This window comes from Silurus aristotelis (assembly GCF_946808225.1).
Source record: "Silurus aristotelis genome assembly, chromosome: 25".
Classification (NCBI taxonomy): domain Eukaryota; kingdom Metazoa; phylum Chordata; class Actinopteri; order Siluriformes; family Siluridae; genus Silurus; species Silurus aristotelis.
This window is the reverse complement of record NC_139598.1, coordinates 1,127,513-1,146,358: the sequence shown is the minus strand read 5'-3', so window position 1 is coordinate 1,146,358 and position 18,846 is coordinate 1,127,513. Positions and strand designations below refer to the sequence as shown.

Sequence of the window (18,846 nt, the reverse complement as noted above, 5' to 3'; positions counted from 1 at the left end):
TCAGTAAAAAAAACCCTAAACAATTATTTTACTTTTTATCAGGATTTAAAACTGATTCAGAGCCGACACTCTGGTCATCTAAAAAAAAAAAAGACCTGCAATTTCTGGAAAATATTTGTATATTTAATAGTGCAAATAATCAATATATATTTTTAATAACTGCAAAAGAGGTCATGACTGCCCTCGCTAAGAGCAATTCAATTTAAAGTCTATATTTGGGGTGGAGCTTTAAAAAAAAGGGGGGGGGGGGGGCAATCTTAATGAAATGTATTACGGATTATCCCCTGATTATCTGCTTCCCAAATATCCACTCCCACCCCATATCCACTCCCCAAATCCACCTCCACCCCATATCCACTTAAATATCTACCCCCCCCGGATTATCTATCCCCAATATCCACCCCCACCCCTTATATCCAGTCATCTCTTTAAAGAATCCAAAATCTTTCAGTTTGATATCACAGTGAACATTAAAACCTGTATTTCATCTGCATTGAAGCTTTCATTAATTAATTCTACAAATTGGCTCTAAAAGTGAAAAAGTAATTAATTAATTATCGGACGTGAATACCTTCCTCATGTTCCTCTACTTTTGGTTTCTGGGGGTGGATGGATGAGGCAGGTTTAGACTCGGGTTTAGACGCAGGTTTAGGTGCGAGATCAGACGGAGGCGGGCGAATCACAGCATGCTTGGGCTTTGACGCCGGAACTACAGGTGACTCCTGTGATGAGAAGGATGATGTTAAAAACGTGAACTTATCAGGTATCATTTTATAAAAGGAAAAAGGAGATAAGGAGGACACAGCGAGAACCTTGGAGGTTTGTGTTTGGACGGAGAAAGGGTTCATGGGTGACCCCAGGGCTTTCTTTTTCTTCAGGGTGATGACAGGAGGTGGAGTGAGAAGAACCGATTTCTAAACAAGAAAAAATATTGATTATAAAAAAAAATAAAAAAATGATTTTAAACTCTGAGTTTATGGTAGGAGTCTCCATTGTCAGCACTTTATACATCTTTGGTAGGAACTCAGATCATCTCACCTCGGAGTGCAGATCCTCCAAAATGTCTCCCAGCAGATCATCTTTGGACAGGTCTACATTTTTCTACAACACAGACATTAACGTGATAAAAAGTTTGAACACCAGCAGGAGGGATAATAAAAGTGCTCCATCACACGAACGCTTACCTCGGCAGGTTTTTTCACATTGCTGTTCATGAACATGCTCTTGATGCTGTTGGGTTTAGTCACAGATGATCTCTTGGCGTTCTTACCTTCTATGCCTTTGGCACCGGATTTGTCTGTTTTGTGGAGAACAAACACACAAAATTGTTAGAACCACAAAAAAAATAATAAAAAATTAATCCATGGGACAGATGTGCACAGTCAGCACTTACTTTTAGAGCTTTTATCCGAAGCTGTATTCTCCAGATCTTCATCAAAGATCTCCCTGCCATCTTCTACATAACCTGTTCCATCTGAGAGAGTGGAGGTCAATTAGTCTTTAGGACACTCAGATTTATACAGAGGATCTTGTTTCTATATGAACACACACACACACACACACACACACACACACACACACACACACACACACACACACACACACCATCATCGATGATCCAGTCATCGTCCTGTCTCTCCCGGACCATCCGTGAGTACTGATCCTCGTCCACCTCCTCGTACACACTCTCGATCTCCTTCACCTGCAGCCACAAGATAATTTTCGATACTGGATTTTACTGATAGTAAGTTGGATTGTACTTGCGGATAACCAATTAATCAACCAATTAAAAAACAAACAATCCATATAAAACAGTGCTGAATCATGAGAATGTGCTTAATAAAATTAATGGTATATAAATTAATAAATGTAAGTATATATTTTATAAATTATAAATAATAAATATAGTATAGCGCTCTCTGTGCAGCATGTAAAAACAAACATCGCTTAGATTCAGTAATTCGCCTCTAGAGGGCGCTCTTTTAATGACAGCTGAATGCTCCAGCAACTAACTATCGGTGCAGATTTATCAGCAAAATCGATAAATCGATCGACCTCTACTGATTAATCACACGTTTAAACTAGTAGGCCATCCAACTAGTTTATTGAGATGCACATGACAAGACATTACAACGTATCCTAATTCAAGCGATAAGGAAACAAATAAAAGTTCTTTTTGTAAAGACTAAGAAACTGAGCCGCTGCATTTTTAAGAAACATCAAACGGGATTCATTACATACAGCACACACGAGGTGATTTTAACCCACATTACAAAGCTGGGGCAAAAAAACAGAGCACACCAACATATACACATTATATGACCAAAAGTTTATGGACACCTGACTATATGATGTGCTTATTAAATGAAAATAAATAAAAATAAAAAATTCAGTACTAAATTATGAAAATGTTCTAAATAAAATAAATCTGAATATATTAATAGGAAATAAAGATGCATTCAAAACAGTTACATACAAAACGAAAAAACAACCTTCAAATAAACAGCACATGGCAGCAGTGATTCACCTCTAGAGGCCGCTCTCATACCGTATATTGCAACCCGGAAAAACTATCAGTATGGATTTTTGCAGATAGTTCCTGCAATTAAATATTGGTGCAGATTATTTGGCAAAACCGATGTATTGCTCAACCTCGAGAGCTCATAATAAATATCAAAAGGTGATTAAAAGATACACCACAAAAAGGCAAAAATCGCACCGAAATATTCCATCATGATAAATATAAAATTCTGCCTTATGCTAATTACTAACTGAATGGATTCATGCGATTAAACAAACACTATCACCATCAACTCACCTCGTATTTCACCTTTTCTCCCTTCTTGGCTTTTTTGAGCTGCTCCAAGGCAGATTTACGACCCGCCTTCTCTTTCTTTTCTCGTCTCGAGCGAGATGCAGCGAGACCACATGTGGCTCCGTCATCTGGAAGACAAAAACATCAATAACAATCATCTCCCTCAATCATTAAAATGTTTGACTGCTGAATACTTTTCTGCAGTTCCATATAAAAAAAAACTTGTATGCCCTCATCATGATGTTATTTATTTATGGATATCTTTTGTATTTATGTGCTACTTTAAATCTTTAGATTGAGTGTTATACGAGACTTGAACAAATCCTGATGCTCAGGAAGAAGGTAAAGATTTTATCATCTTCACAATAAACATTACATACAATAAAAACGCCTGAATGGTCCATGCTGTACTGTTTTTTCAGCCCAATTCAGACGGGATTAAATGTATAAGGTGTCCAGGGGTTGTTTCACCGACTGCTGCTTCTGGCTGTATTTAGTTTCATATCACAAGCATCAGTGACGTTATTCATCATTAATACTTTAAATGTCCGTGAAGGTCATTTAGCCCCAGCGTTCGTCCCATAGAAGCAGTTATAATGACAGCTTCACGTATAAATCACTAATTATTCACATTCCTGCTCTGATATCGCTTTGTGTTTTATTAAGTTGCATCACCGGGATTTCTTGAGATATCTAACGGCATTATGAAACACAAACGTCCAAATTTTTAACATTTTTTGCCTGTATACTGCGGATTTAAAGCTGAAGAAATAAATTACAAATGACAAACTATTCCGATCCAAATATGGCTTTAGAAAAACGCCGTTTTATACGGTTATGTCCAGATACCTGGAGACACACATTTGTATAAAACCCAAAACTGCTCCAGCACGACATCTGCGCACAAAGCCCGCTCCATGAAGATCTGCTTTGCATTAGTTTGAGTGGAAGATCTTCTGCTATAGAGGTTGAAAGGAAAGTGAACGCTGACTGCACCCAGGCCTCCTCACCTTCATCAGTACCTGACTTCACTAACACACTTGTAGCTGAATGAAACTCCACAGAATCTAGTGGATCATCTTCCCAGAAAAGTGAAGGTTATTATAACAGCATATGAGGACTCCATGTGGAATGAGATGTTCATGAAAAGGTGTCGAAAAACTTTTGATCGTAGTGTTTTTACAGAAGGTGCTGTTATTCTTCAATCTCGTCTACGCTGATCATGACCATCTTCCATCCAATGACTGATAGATTACAGCAAATATTGTAGTTTACAAATTTATTGGCAGCCCATCAATGTGGAGATTTTGACTACACTGACAGCTGTGTGTGTGTGTGTGTGTGTGTGTGTGTGTGTGTGTGTGTGTGTGTGTCTATTCTTCACTGTACATCGGATAAACAGGCTCCTGAGAATAGAGTTAAAACGCTCAACTCCATATTTATACACAATGGAATAAACAACTATAATAAACACGTCGATAAAAATCCGGAAATTGTTTCCTTATAAGGAAAACAGCCGGAATCCAGGTTGGTGGCTAAAACGCATGCGCAGATTGAGACTCCGGGGTTAACATTTTTTTCTGGTGTTCCAAATAAAAATGTAATAAATTTTCTGAGGTAATAAATATACACGATATTCAGCGTTAGCTTGCTAATTCCACCTGAACTCTGTGGTGCACGCGGGGAGCTGTCACAGTTAGCTCTCAGCTGGCGCCAGTCTCACGCGCCACATTCGGATTCACAGAATCAAGTTAAAAAAAATACAAATAATATATATATATAAAAGAGCAAAACGGGTATAAACTCACCGAGATCCCCGCCGTCTGCATCTTTATCCGGATTAGAAACCGGCGCCATTGCGTTCGGAAATGTTCACAGGGACACCGGAGGAACAACAACGGGTTCCGCGCCAAATCGTTTTCCCGGGGAAAAACTCAGACACCGGAAGTGTCGTACAAAAACGAGGCTAGAAACAGCCAATCAGAATTCAGAAAAAGGGCTGCTGCAGATTCAAGCCTGTCCACACAGTGTCACTGTTTGCATGATAGATTTAAAAACTGACTAGATAGATAGATAGATAGATAGATAGATAGATAGATAGATAGATAGATAGATAGATAGATAGATAGATAGATAGATAGATAGATAGATAGATAGATAGATAGATAGATAGATAGATAGATAGACCCTCACCTGCTCAGATTAATTTTATAAGAAGTATTAACAATTTTTACTACTATTAATTATAATTATTATTATTTGTAGCTTATATTTAAACGCTTTTATTTTCCTGATTTTTCTACACTGGTTTTCTGAAATCCCAGGAACACTTTACTTCCTGGTTTCTGCGTCTATTTCTGAGCTCAAGTGATGCAGCTTCTCACCACTGGTTAGTGATGGTGCTACATCCGGCTCGCCCAATCACGTCCTTGTATGCAAATCAGCGCGTAATGATTGGTTGTTCCTGTGCTTTCTTCTAGTCCTGGTCCCCCAGTCTGTCTCCTTGTTGTCTTGATGCTATGTGTCCAGGCTTTGTGTGTTGTTTGAAGGGGTAAAGCTGTGCACTTGCTGAGGAGGAGTGGAGGAGGATCAGGAGGAGGGTGTATGAGGGAGTGGAGCTTGAGGTTTCAGGATTTGGGAGAGCATCTTCAACCGTAGAGAGAGAGAGAGGGGAAGAAGATGCAAACAGCTCCATACTGATGCTGAGTCAGAGACAGGTGGAACTGTGGGCCTTTGTCTCTGGAGCCTCGAGTGAAGATGGAGGAGCTGGAACACACCTGCCCTCATCCTCGGACGGTGAGACACAAGCGTGATTTGTCTGTGTGTGTGATATCACTGGCCGTTGCTATTTTATTGCCATGGGCGAGAGTGCAGATCTGAATAATGCTTTGTGTTTGTGTGTGTGTGTGTGTGTGTGTGTGTGTGTGTGTGTGTGTGTGTGTGTGTGTGTGTAAAATTAGTTCATCTCCAGCCTAATACTGTCACAAACATCCACTGACAGCCCTTTAATCACCACATGTGCCAGATGTTCAACACTTTTATTAAACCCTTAGTCTGACCTTCTCCCCTTGTTCTGGCTTCTGCTTGTCACTTTCAGCAAAATGATGCATTATTTTATTTACTTTTTGCAACCATGAAGAAGTCTGAACTATATGTGATAATTTTCCGTTTCCGTGTGTTTACGGTGGAGGCTCTGGAGACGACGCTCCCCAGACAGTTCCTGAATAAACAGATGGTCACTGTGGTGTCATGGGTGTAAAGTTGTAGCACAAAATGTAGTACAAAACAGTAACATACTTTTGTGTGTCTCTTCGAGCAAAATGGGATTTAGTTTGTCAAATGGTTCAGTGGAAAAATCACTGATTAACATATACAAACAATAAACAACAACAAAATACAAACAACAACAAATAAACATAATGAATCGACTCTTGTTGATAAAACTGATTTGTTGGTACTTTGTAGCATTGGCATTTCATGTGTGTTTGTGTGTTTGTGTGTGTGTGTGTTTGTGTGTGTGTGTGTGTGTGTGTTTCCTCTTATCTTTATGTCTGTAATCAGTGGATGGATGGATAGATTTTTCTGGCTGTAGCTTGATGGAATTTATTGATCTGTAAGAGTCGTGTTACAGCTGACAAACTGAAAAAGCACAGTGTGTGAATAAAAAAAATGTCTGCATGCATACAGTGAAACACGAAACTGTAACTGTGTAAAAATCTTGGTGACTGCAGTGCAGTTGTGTTAGTAATTCCAATAATACTCAAATAATACAGCAGTAATCCACCAATAATACACCAATAATACTCCAATAATACACCAATAATACACCAATAATACTCCAATAATACTCCAATAATACACCAATAATACTCCAATAATACTCCAATAATACACCAATAATACTCCAATAATACTCCAATAATACTCCAATAATACACCAATAATACTCCAATAATACACCAATAATACTCCAATAATACACCAATAATACACCAATAATACTCCAATAATACTCCAATAATACACCAATAATACTCCATTAATACTCCAATAATACTCCAATAATACACCAATAATACACCAATAATACTCCAATAATACACCAATAATACTCCATTAATACTCCAATAATACTCCATTAATACTCCAATAATACTCCAATAATACACCAATAATACTCCATTAATACTCCAATAATACTCCAATAATACACCAATAATACACCAATAATACACCAATAATACTCCAATAATACACCAATAATACACCAATAATACACCAATAATACTCCATTAATACTCCAATAATACTCCAATAATACACCAATAATACTCCATTAATACTCCAATAATACTCCAATAATACACTAATAATACTCCATTAATACTCCAATAATACACCAATAATACTCAAATAATACAGCAGTAATCCACCAATAATACACCAATAATACACCAATAATACTCCAATAATACACCAATAATACACCAATAATACTCCAATAATACACCAATAATACTCCAATAATACTCCAATAATACACCAATAATACACCAATAATACTCCAATAATACACCAATAATACACCAATAATACTCCATTAATACTCCAATAATACACCAATAATACACCAATAATACACCAATAATACTCCATTAATACTCCAATAATACACCAATAATACACCAATAATACTCCATTAATACTCCAATAATACACCAATAATACACCAATAATACTCCAATAATACTCCATTAATACTCCAATAATACACCAATAATACACCAATAATACTCCATTAATACTCCAATAATACACCAATAATACACCAATAATACACCAATAATACACCAATAATACTCCAATAATACTCCATTAATACTCCAATAATACACCAATAATACACCAATAATACACCAATAATACTCCATTAATACTCCAATAATACACCAATAATACTCCAATAATACTCCATTAATACTCCAATAATACACCAATAATACACCAATAATACACCAATAATACACCAATAATACACCAATAATACTCCATTAATACTCCAATAATACACCAATAATACACCAATAATACTCCATTAATACTCCATTAATACTCCAATAATACACCAATAATACACCAATAATACACCAATAATACACCAATAATACTCCATTAATACTCCAATAATACACCAATAATACACCAATAATACACCAATAATACTCCATTAATACTCCATTAATACACCAATAATACACCATTAATACTCCCATTACAATTTCATAGTACTCCAATAAAACTCCATTAATACTCTAATGATACATTAATAATACATCAATAATAATCCTATAATACTCCAAAACTATTCTATTAATACTCCAAAAATACACCTATAATACACCAATAATATCCAATTATACAACTTAAATATAGTGCAAAAATAATTCTTCCATAATTCACCAATAATAAAATGTTTCTTCTTTTCACTTCTTTATTTCTCACATTATTTTTACACTTTCTATAATAATACTTTACTTTCTTGCTCATTTTCTTTCTCTTTTAATTTTATTTCTTTACCCCTTTTTTTATTTCTCTGTATTTTTTTCTTTTGTTTTTGTTTCTTGTTTAATTTTTGTCTCTTTCTTTTTATTTCTTCTTGCATTCTCTCTTCCCTCTACCTTCCTCTCTTAACTTTTCCTCTCATGCCTTCATTCTCACTCTTTCTTTCTTTCTTGAATATTTTTTTCCATTCTTGCACACTCTCCTTTCACTCGTTATTGTGTTTGTTCTCCAGATTTTGACGGAACCTGCCATCTTTGCCCAGGAGACGAGCTGTGAGTGTCGAGCGCCCCACGAGAAGCTAAACGTTGAACAGGCTCGACTCGGCACTCCCGGTCAGTCTGCTTTACCCCTCATCTGTCTCTCCACTCCTCCTCCTCTCCTCCTACTCCCATTCAGTCAGATGATTCAGCTCCTGAGGTTACTGCAGATCAGGAGCAGAGGACTTTCAGACGAGAGCTTTGCTCACTCAGGGGCCCGAGGGGGAACGTTGGCACATTTTTTCCATTTACACAGAAAACTTTTTCCACCCCAGAGACGCCTCGGGACGTTTAACCACTTCAATCTGAAAAAAGCAGGAGAATCGGGGTGGATGTAATTAAAACAGGAGACAAGCCTTTAAAGGAATTTATTTTTAGCTGGTTCTTATTGTTAATGTACACATGAAAAATAGAAAAGGTTCTTTAAAATGATGCAAGAACTTTTAAATAATGAGTCTTCAAGAACCAACCCACCAAGAACTTCCTTCAGAGGGACAAAAAACAATACCTTTAATGTGCCTGGTGGAGGAGGACTCAATGTTCCTTTGAAGTTCCTTTGACGGGTTCAGGTTGCTAAAGAGTAGTTGGGCTTTTGATGGAAGCTCTACTATTAATAATAAGGTTACTTTAGGAGGTTCTTTAAATAACTCAGTTGTGCAAACTTCCTAAAATGTTAATTCTCAAATAAAAGCGTCTGTGGAAGAGTCTGGATGAACACTTTAAATTCGTCTAGAGGGAACGAAGGAAGTTCTAGATTTAGTTCTTTGATTGAACTTTTCAAGTGAAACCAAGAAAACAGCTAAAGTACAAGTAGGAGCTGAAAAAGTCAGTTTCATATGGCAGATAAGTTGTTTGATGAGGGGAAGAGTTTAGTGATAACTGCAGTTCACATTACAGGCAGCAGGGGGCTCTGGAGATCACACACAGCTCCTTTAAAGTCAGAGTCCGAATCAGTTTTTTTTTCAGATAATGATTTGATTATAAACGGTTTTGAGAAAACAATCCACCAGTAAGAGAACAGCAAACTCACAGGACAGCTATGAATACGGTAACGGCGGTGACGATAAACGTGCTAACGTCATGCTAACATACAGAACATACGACTGGGATTTAAAACCTCACAACCTTCTGATCAGAAGACCAAAACCTTAACCCCTTAATACCACGTCACGTTTGTGTTTAAATTGTTTATTAATCCCATGTTGACGGATATCGTAAATCTAGAAGATATATTTAGCAGATTTTAAAATAGTGTATTAAAACATCTATTGTACATGTACAGTTTTTGTACTAATCCTTATCCTTTGGATTTTCCTCCCGCAGTGGACAGGCCGGTTCGCGTCTACGCCGACGGGATTTTTGATCTTTTCCACTCGGGTCACGCACGAGCCCTGATGCAAGCCAAGAATCTCTTTCCCAACACCTACCTGATAGTCGGAGGTCCATACCTCGCTTTTATATTAAACATCAGCAGCTTTTTGTCTTTGTCTCTTTTTTTTGCTTTAAGCTTATTTGTGTGTGTTTGTGTTTTTAACGTGCAGTGTGCAGCGATGAACTCACTCACAAGTACAAGGGCTTCACGGTGATGACGGAGGAGGAGCGTTACGAAGCGTTACGCCACTGCCGCTACGTGGACGAGGTGGTGCGAGACGCTCCCTGGACCCTCACCCCGGAGTTTCTGGAGAAGCACAAGGTCAGCGATGAGGCTCTTTACTTCACCTTCACGCTTTAAAGGAGCAGTTCGTAATGTTTAGCGCCCTCTGTGGCCCAGAAGGTGAATTGTTCTTAAAGCGCTGAGGAGCTTCATCTCCTTTATAATAATAATAATAATAATAATAATAATAATAATAATAATAATAATAATAATAATAATAATGAGAAGTAGAATGATTAGAAAACTGAGTGAAATTTTGTTTTTAATGCCAAATAAAAATATTATAATTTTAGCAGGAAATCAAAGAGTATAAAATTATTACAAAATAATAAACAAAATTGTGATAATAGAATTTGTTTAAAAATCTATTAATAATAATTTTTGAAAGAAGAAAAATTTGTCAGAATTGTAAATAATTTTTGAAATAAAATTTGTCCCAAAAATCTAATCAAATCATCAAAAAACATTTTTTTATAGAAATGATAATAGCGTGAATAGAATCACACACCGTACTCGAGACGCTACGCAGAAACGGGACCTAACGCGAGTTTACCATTGAAGGAAATGAGTCGAAACCAATATCCAGGTCGGAAAAAACTCAATAGAAGCTGAAAAATATAAACCCCCAGTGAGATGCAGTGGATTTCAATACATGAACTTTTACATAGTGAACCATAATTCTTCATTCATTCATTCATTCATTCATTTTCTCCCGCTTATCCGTAATTCGGGTCGCGGGGGCAGCAGTCTAAGCAGACCCCCGCCTTTGACTGCTGCCCAATCCTCACAGCACCGTCCCTTACGGTCCCTCCTGCAGGTGGTGATCCCACGGGAAGAAACATAATTCTTTTACTTTTTGATAATTGATTTAAAAAGAATAAACTTTGTAAAAAATCTCTCCCAGATTGACTTTGTGGCTCATGATGATATCCCGTATTCCTCGGCTGGATCTGAGGATGTCTACAAACATATAAAAGAGGCAGGTGAGGAAAACATCTTCTTCTTCAAAGTGTGTGTGTGTGTGTGTGTGTGTGTGTGTGTATGGGTGTGTGTATGGGTGTGTGTAGCCTGGTCTAACACATGTGAGTGTCTCAGGGATGTTTGTACCCACTCAAAGGACTGAGGGAATTTCCACGTCCGACCTGATCACTCGCATCGTCAGAGATTATGACGTTTACGCCAGACGCAACCTGGAGAGAGGATACACGGCCAAGGAGCTGAACGTCAGCTACATCAATGTAAACACACACACACACACACACACACACACACACACACACTTCATTAATGACACCTGAATTGAATGCATCCCTGTGTGCTAATCTCCAGGAGAAGAAGTACCGTCTGCAGAACCAGGTGGACCGGATGAAGGAAAAGGTTCGGACAGTGGAGGAAAAGTCCAAACACTTTGTGTATCGTGTGGAGGAGAAGAGCCACGACCTTATACAGAAATGGGAGGAGAAATCGCGCGAGTTCATCGGCAACTTCCTGGAACTGTTCGGTCCTGACGGCACGTGGGTGAGCACCTGAGTTCCTCCTCTCTTACATGCCGATTTTCTCAGTGAGTCATATTCATTTGACTCACCTGTATGAGTCGACTCTTTCAGGGCCTAAAAAAACCTGCGAGGTGACGTTCTGTCTGCTGCTGGTTTCATTTCAGCGAAATCTTTTACAACAGAAGATTTTATATAAAAAAATCATTCTGTTCTTCATCATTAACTCATTCATTTTTTTTAAGCCAATATCACAGGAGGTGGTGATGAACATTCTCTCTTTAGTGAATCTGTTCTCTTTCTCTTCTTCCCAGAAGCAGATGTTTCAGGAGCGCAGTGGTCGGATGATCCAGGCCCTCTCTCCACGTGGTTCTCCCAGCAGCAGTCCTCCCAGGGAATTCTCTCCATCCCGTTCTCCCTCTCCTCCGTCCCGCTGGGCCATGCCAAGAACCTCGCCTCCTCCATCTCCTAAAGGAGCCTCGGCCTCTATCAGCAGCATGAGCGAGGGAGACGAGGACGAGAAATGAGGAGAGAGGCGCGATGAGCGAGGAGCGAGGACTCACTCACCTGAAACACACACCTTTCCTATTTATCTGCACACTCCAGCAGAGACGAACCTCACGTGTCTCCTCACGGGGAGAAAAAGTGTGTAAATATACAGCATATGCAATACGAGATCGGTCACATTCTCCTCTCGCTCCTCTGATTTTAAACCCAGTTCATATTAAAGCCATTGATTTATTCTCTTCAGCAGAGGAGAGAGAGAGAGAGAGAGAGAGAGAGAGAGAGAGAGAGAGAGAGAGAGAGAGAGAGAAAGGCGAGGAGTGTGTGAGCGATCTGCCTTTTCTTGCTCAGGTTCGACTGTAAAGACCGTCCTTGTGAAGTACTGTACATCTCTGAGCTTTTTAATCACACATTTCAGGACAGAGACACTTGAAGCTCTTCATTTTTGTGAGACGATGTCTGTTAATGTCCTCCATATCATTAAAGGAACAGTTTGGACTAAAGAAAAACACAGAATGTTCCTGAGGTTCTTCTTAACACCACATGCAGTGGATCAGCTGAGATATCAGTGTTCATTGTCTGATGTCTTCGTGGTCCACCGTTTCTCCAGTCCAGAATTTCTCCATTCTACACAAATGGGTTTAAAGAAACGAAAGAAAATCCAACACTGGTTGGTTCTGATTCCACGTGGTGTGACGTTTCTTCAGTTTCCCCTCACAGCATTAGTTCTAACCTGCAATTAGTTTCCACAAATAACCGTGTTTTAATCTTCTCCAGTATGAAGAACACTAAAGTGCAGAAGGAAGTGGTGGAGATCTCGGTGCTTCTGCTGAGTTTCTCGATCCTTCAAGATGGAGCCATAAGGTTTATTTATTCGTTAATAAAATTAGCTTTTATTTCAGGATCGTTTCAGGAGCTAAACAAGTGCTCGATTTAGAAAAGCCATTTTATTAAAATATATTTATAATAATAATAATAATAATAATAATACTATTGACTGCATAATCAACATCTGTCCTTCTAAAGTTATTATTACCTTCACATCCTCCTCCTGCATCCACATTCGATCAGATCCGTGTCCAAAATCAGGAAAAGTCAAAACTTTAAATAGTTAATTGTTTAAAACATAAAAAAGTAACTGGCTGGTGTTGATGGCGTGAGCGCGAATGCTAACGTGCGAGCGAGACGTGTTCTTGCACTGTGTACAGATAAACATCTGGTTATTTTATACCTGTTTCTTCTACTGACTAAAAATGTAAATGAAGAATAAATGAGCAGAGAAAGTGGAGACATCTGAATGAACGTGTGAATAGACGGCTGGATGGATGGATGAAAGAAGGGATAGGTGGATAGATGTACGAATTAATAAATGTATGGATTAATAGAAGGGTGGATGTGTGTGTGTGTATATATATATATGTGTGTGTGTGTGTGTGTGTGTGTGTGTGTGTGTGTGTGGATGGATGGATGTATAGATGGTGAATGAATGGATAGATAGATGTATGTTTGTAAGTATGTAAGCTTGGATGGATAGATGGATGGAAGGATTGATGTATAAATGGATAAATGTATGGAAGGATGCGTGTGGATAAAAACCAGCAAGCGGGAGACGAGTCGATGGAGACTTGAAGGTTTTATTATAGTCTGAAGTGGTCACACTGGATGATGGAATAAACAATAAAACCACAATAAACCACAAAAAAACGTAACATTGAGCGAATCTGCTGTCACGTGACTAATACAAAAACTGCAACGTTCTGGAAAACACGCAAAACCTAAAGCATGCTGGGGAAAAAAAAAAAACAGCGCTCTGAAAAAACCAGTAGGAATGTTTGTATAAATGTTTTATTCCTCGTTCACCACAGCGGGGCGCCAGCGAGTACAACATTTATCATATTAAAGAACTTTTTATCTGTTTACAGTTACATGTAATATCCACGAAATTTTCACCGATGTTACAGCCGCTTTAAACTTAAAGAAACGACAACGGAAAAAAACACGGCGCTCGACGTCTACTGATTTTTTTACAGCGATAGAAACGGTAAAGCGTCACAACGGCGATTTAAACCGACAGTTTTGCCGATGCTACGTCATAGCCATGCGCTCAGGAACAATCAGCATCGAGGATTTTACCAGCGCCTTGGAATAAATACACAAATATACTAAAGATGATTTGCCACACACACGCTGGCTTCCGCCGAACAGAGGAACGACGACGCGCTTTTGATCAACGGATGTTCAAGAACTTCATGAAACCTTTCATCAGGTCACATACTGGGAAAAAACTGGGGGGAAAAAAAAAAACTGGAAAAAAATTCCAATAAATTCTTGTTCGCAATAAATTTACTGCAATTATAATTTACATAACGGTGACTAGCAGCTGAACTGTTACGCTCACGGGGCAGAAAAATGAGCAGGTTTACACAATCTGAATAATTTAAATAAAAATAAAAGTTTTAAATCTTTTTTTTTTTTTTTTGGTGCCAATTTGATAAACAGAAATCTTTGCTGTGTACAGTATTGCAGTGTTCGTGCCGGCACGGTGGTAGTGGTGTTTGGAATGATTTTATCTATATAATTTACCGTTTTACACTTCAGTGGCGATAAACAGGGGAAACATAAATATGTGTAAACACTATTTTATAAATAATGACTTACAGGAAGCTCCGTCTTTAATACCCTGAATCCTTTTTTTAATGGCAGTCAAAGCTCTATTTGCACGTCCCTTCAAATTGCGACCTAATTAATAATTTTTTTAAGTTAATAACCCTACATTAACTAGAACTAGGAACTATGTGCATACAAGTGTGTGTGTGTGTGTGTGTGTGTGTGTGTGTGTGTGTGTACATAACTGGAGAGAATCTAGACAGAATCTACTCCTGGACTTTAGTAAAATATCTTCCCTCTTCTCCCTGTTGTTCATTCGGGCGTTACGGAATTGCTCAACGAAACCTGGGTGAATATTTGATCAGCGTCGGATACGGAGACGCACACGGTTAATATCTTTGTGTGGCGTGAAACACGTCCCTACTTTCCCTGTCTGTTGTTAAGGTAAGCTGGAGAGGGGTGATTATTATTATTATTATTATTATTATTATTATTATCAGTGGCACTGCAGACACGAAGTCAAGGCCTCTGCTGTCTCTGTTCTCTCTCTGACCACTAGGGGCGCTGTGTCATCAACATGAAATTACAGAAAAGGGATAAAAAGCAGAGGGATGTGTTGAGGGGTGTGCACACACACACACACACACACACACACACACACACACACACACACACACACACACACACACACAGAGATCACTCAGCGTCGAGAGGGAAGGAGAGAGAGAGATGGATGCACTGATGCACTAAGGTGGATTTATCTCTTCGCTTTGTATTTGGACGCGTCCCGTGGCTCTTTGCTCGGGTTGCTCCAGTCGTCTGCCCCCGGGCCGCCCTGATAGTGCCTCCATGCCGACTTGTTAAACACCGGCAGCCGCTCAAATGATTCGCTGGAGAGAGCCTGAAAGAGCGAGAGAGTGAGAAAGAGAGAGAGAGAGAGAGAGAGAGAGAGAGAGAGAGAGAGAGAGAGAGAGAGAGAGAGAGAGAGAGAGAAACAAATATAATAAAATCATCCCCTCCAAAAAACTCCAGTTAAACAGATTTAAACAACTCGCACTGAAATTCCCAGTTTTTGTAATTATTATTATTATTATTATTGATAATAATAATAATAATAATAATAATAATAATAATAATAATAATAATAATAAAAGCTTGTAAATTAGTTAAGAAATCAAATAAACTGAATAAATAAATTAATTAATTAATAAATAAACAAAAAAGCAGCTGATAGTAAAAAAAACAGGGTTTTTTGCGTGACGCTCACCTTCAGGTAGATGACCGCGTCCGTACCAACGCCTTCCATCGAGTAGAGCTGCAGATCTCCCTGAAAATAGCGAGCGTAGAGTCTGGAGATCGGCAACCCGTGACCGAATCCGGCCTGGACGCGGACAGGGACACAGGGGGAGGAGTTACAGGAGATAACGAGACTTCAGCACATTTATATGAAGAAGTGGTGTTTTAATGGCACTGTGATGTAGATATGAGATGCAGCTCTGTTCTTACCAGTGGAACTCGTTTGGAGTTTAAGCTGGGGGTCGGGGCGGTGGAGTAAGTGTAATTAAAGAGTCTGTCGATCTTCCTAAGAGGGACGCCTCCACCTCGGTCACTGATCTACACATCACACACACAGATCACGCTCACACCCGTTACATTATGTTACTTCTGGACTCTACGTACCACGGGAAAAGAGAACTCGGAATTTTGGATCTTTTGGGATCAACAAACTAACCAGTGAGTCTTCACGTGTGATGCGTGACGAGTGTAACACTGACCTTTACAGAGAGATCCTCCTTCCCCAGTGTCACTTTGGCCTTAACAAGAGGAAGCTCTTTATTTTCTCCATGATGTTCCACTGTGGCTCGCATCGCGTTCTACACACACACACACACACACACACACACACACACACACACACACACACACACACAAAATAGAAAGAATTAATCCTGGCCCTGTGCATTGACATGTCCATTAAGCATACTCATTATAATATTAGGCCACACCCACTCTGATATTGAGCCATGATTTAATGTTTTTTTTTCCTTTAAATTTTTTTTTCTTTTTAATAAGTTTGACGAAGAAAATCTTGGGCAGAGGCGAAAAACTATTAAATTATTTATCTAATTGTATATTATTTATGAAAAGTTTCTTTAAAAGTCTTTTTATTTTGAACAGTTAAAAGCTCGTCCCGAAGAGCAATAAAAATAAAAACGCGCAATAACACTATTTTTATGTGCAATAATACCTTTGAATTTTTTTTATTTTAATAAAAATGTGCGACCGATTTTTTTTTTTTACTCGTGTTTCGTCAAAATAAAAGATTGAAAAATATTTTATTATAAAAAATATTAATCAAAAAATTCCTTGTAGGTGCAAATATACTTAGCAATAATGCGCTTTCTGATTTTTATCTATTTATTTATTGGTGAAGATCTTAGTAACAAAATCACAAGCACATTATAAATCGAGTAAAATGAAATAAAAACTTCGGTATCATCAGAATCTTTTTGGTCTTTAATGAAACGATTTTTCTGGATTTCTCGCAACCTGCTGTAAAAATCATCCACAGCGAATATTATTTCACAGTACAAAGGTTGAAGAGTGATAAGGGCTGATGATAAGGGCGTTTACGGGATTTGATTCGGCTCGTAAAAACCACCGTCTTTGGATTTTACCTTGAAGAGCTCGAACAGCATGTGGAACAGATGAGACGGCACGTACACGGCCTGGATGGGCTTTTCAGGAGCTTTAGCTTAAAAAAAGGGTAAAAAAAAAGAAAGAATTTAAAAAAAGAAATGCGTTAAATAAATACATTCTACACACACACGCACACACACACACACACACACACACACACACACACACACTGTACAGTATCAGGAGAAGTGCTGATTTATGAAGCGTGTACTGTTAAACTCTTTGATGTTGAGCGCCGGGGCAGTGGGGTAGTACTGCTCACACAGCATCTTGGCCATCTCGTATGCATCTGAAATGCAGGACATGTAACACACCGCCGTCAAACTGAGCTTCGAGTAACTCACGTGACGGAGAGAAAGAGAAACGACTCACCGTTCACCACGTCGGCGACGTTACACGCCGGGTCGATGCTGCCGATGTGTTTGGGATGCGCCGGGTTCGTGTCGTTACCGAACAGAAGCGCTGAAACCAACAGCAGAGACTTTTCTTTTTTAATATACACCATATTTATTTTATTTATTCATTTAATAAAAAATCCAACAACAAAGACATCGCATCATTATCTCCATACAGACAACGACTGCACACTAATAATCATTATTCAAATTAGAACACCACCGTTCTCATTTCAGGATCTATAAATATGCTATTGAGCTAAACGCTTCTCATCAGCATAACTCCTCCCCTTTCTCCACCCACCCACATTTATCCTCTGCTCAGAGTAACATAACTACCATAACAAAACACAAACCTGTTCATCGCTAGCCCTAGCTAGTTTAGCTGGTTGCCATCAATATTCTATTAATAGTTTAAGTTAGTATATAAACTTTGTTTTATGTGCAATAAATGCAAAAATAAGGGCGGAGTCAATGCAAATAGATTCATTCAGCGACATATTCAATAATGTATTTACACTTTATACAATTACATCACAAAACAAGCTCATGCTTAGACCCGCCCCTAAATTATCCAGAATTACTGAGAATGTTTTCTAATAAATTTGCATATCACACCTGATTGGTTTAAGACTATTTTATGACTATCACATGTTGAACTCATATGTAGCTCCACCCCTAAATTTTTATTTAACCCTTTATTTAACCAGGTTACTCTCATTGAGATTGATCCAGAATTGCTGAGAAAGTGTGATTAACTTGCAATTTACCAACTAATTTCACCCGAATATATAAATCAAAGCTGAATCATGTTTTGAGGGAAAAGTCTGAGCCCGAGCCGAAGGACACCAGAGCTCTG

At 38.4% G+C, this 18,846-nt stretch overlaps 3 protein-coding genes and 1 long non-coding RNA gene across 4 annotated transcripts in view; 1 reads left to right on the top strand and 3 right to left on the bottom strand.

Moving 5' to 3' along the window:
* pola1 (polymerase (DNA directed), alpha 1) overlaps window positions 1-4,767 on the bottom strand; it is a 43,094-nt gene extending 38,327 nt beyond the window's left edge. Inside the window, exons 1-8 of the mRNA XM_083529367.1 lie at window positions 4,624-4,767; window positions 2,819-2,943; window positions 1,606-1,702; window positions 1,394-1,474; window positions 1,185-1,297; window positions 1,039-1,101; window positions 813-914; window positions 572-722 (exon numbers count right to left, since the gene is read on the bottom strand). Of these exons, the coding sequence (XP_083385493.1) occupies window positions 572-722; window positions 813-914; window positions 1,039-1,101; window positions 1,185-1,297; window positions 1,394-1,474; window positions 1,606-1,702; window positions 2,819-2,943; window positions 4,624-4,672 (781 nt within the window). The 5' untranslated portion in view covers window positions 4,673-4,767. The remainder of the gene's footprint in view (window positions 1-571; window positions 723-812; window positions 915-1,038; window positions 1,102-1,184; window positions 1,298-1,393; window positions 1,475-1,605; window positions 1,703-2,818; window positions 2,944-4,623) is intronic.
* Window positions 4,768-5,275: 508 nt separating this feature from the next.
* On the top strand, window positions 5,276-12,794 carry pcyt1ba (phosphate cytidylyltransferase 1B, choline a). The gene is made up of 8 exons (XM_083529418.1): window positions 5,276-5,611; window positions 8,610-8,709; window positions 9,958-10,074; window positions 10,176-10,327; window positions 11,193-11,271; window positions 11,384-11,526; window positions 11,618-11,806; window positions 12,096-12,794. Exons 1-8 carry the CDS (start codon window positions 5,573-5,575, stop codon window positions 12,306-12,308), a joined length of 1,032 nt encoding a protein of 343 aa, XP_083385544.1. The 5' UTR covers window positions 5,276-5,572; the 3' UTR covers window positions 12,309-12,794.
* On the bottom strand, window positions 11,124-11,716 carry LOC310719573. Its single transcript, XR_014531510.1, has 3 exons — window positions 11,583-11,716; window positions 11,400-11,478; window positions 11,124-11,248 (listed from the first exon to the last, which is right to left on the bottom strand). It is a non-coding gene; the product is annotated as an uncharacterized lncRNA (long non-coding RNA).
* Window positions 12,795-13,899: 1,105 nt separating the features above from the next.
* Window positions 13,900-18,846, bottom strand: part of pdk3a (pyruvate dehydrogenase kinase, isozyme 3a) — a 10,241-nt gene continuing 5,294 nt past the window's right edge. The window contains exons 5-11 of the mRNA XM_083529413.1: window positions 17,965-18,054; window positions 17,804-17,881; window positions 17,571-17,647; window positions 16,668-16,766; window positions 16,399-16,506; window positions 16,160-16,273; window positions 13,900-15,793 (exon numbers count right to left, since the gene is read on the bottom strand). Coding sequence (XP_083385539.1) covers window positions 15,650-15,793; window positions 16,160-16,273; window positions 16,399-16,506; window positions 16,668-16,766; window positions 17,571-17,647; window positions 17,804-17,881; window positions 17,965-18,054 — 710 coding nt within the window. The 3' untranslated portion in view covers window positions 13,900-15,649. The remainder of the gene's footprint in view (window positions 15,794-16,159; window positions 16,274-16,398; window positions 16,507-16,667; window positions 16,767-17,570; window positions 17,648-17,803; window positions 17,882-17,964; window positions 18,055-18,846) is intronic.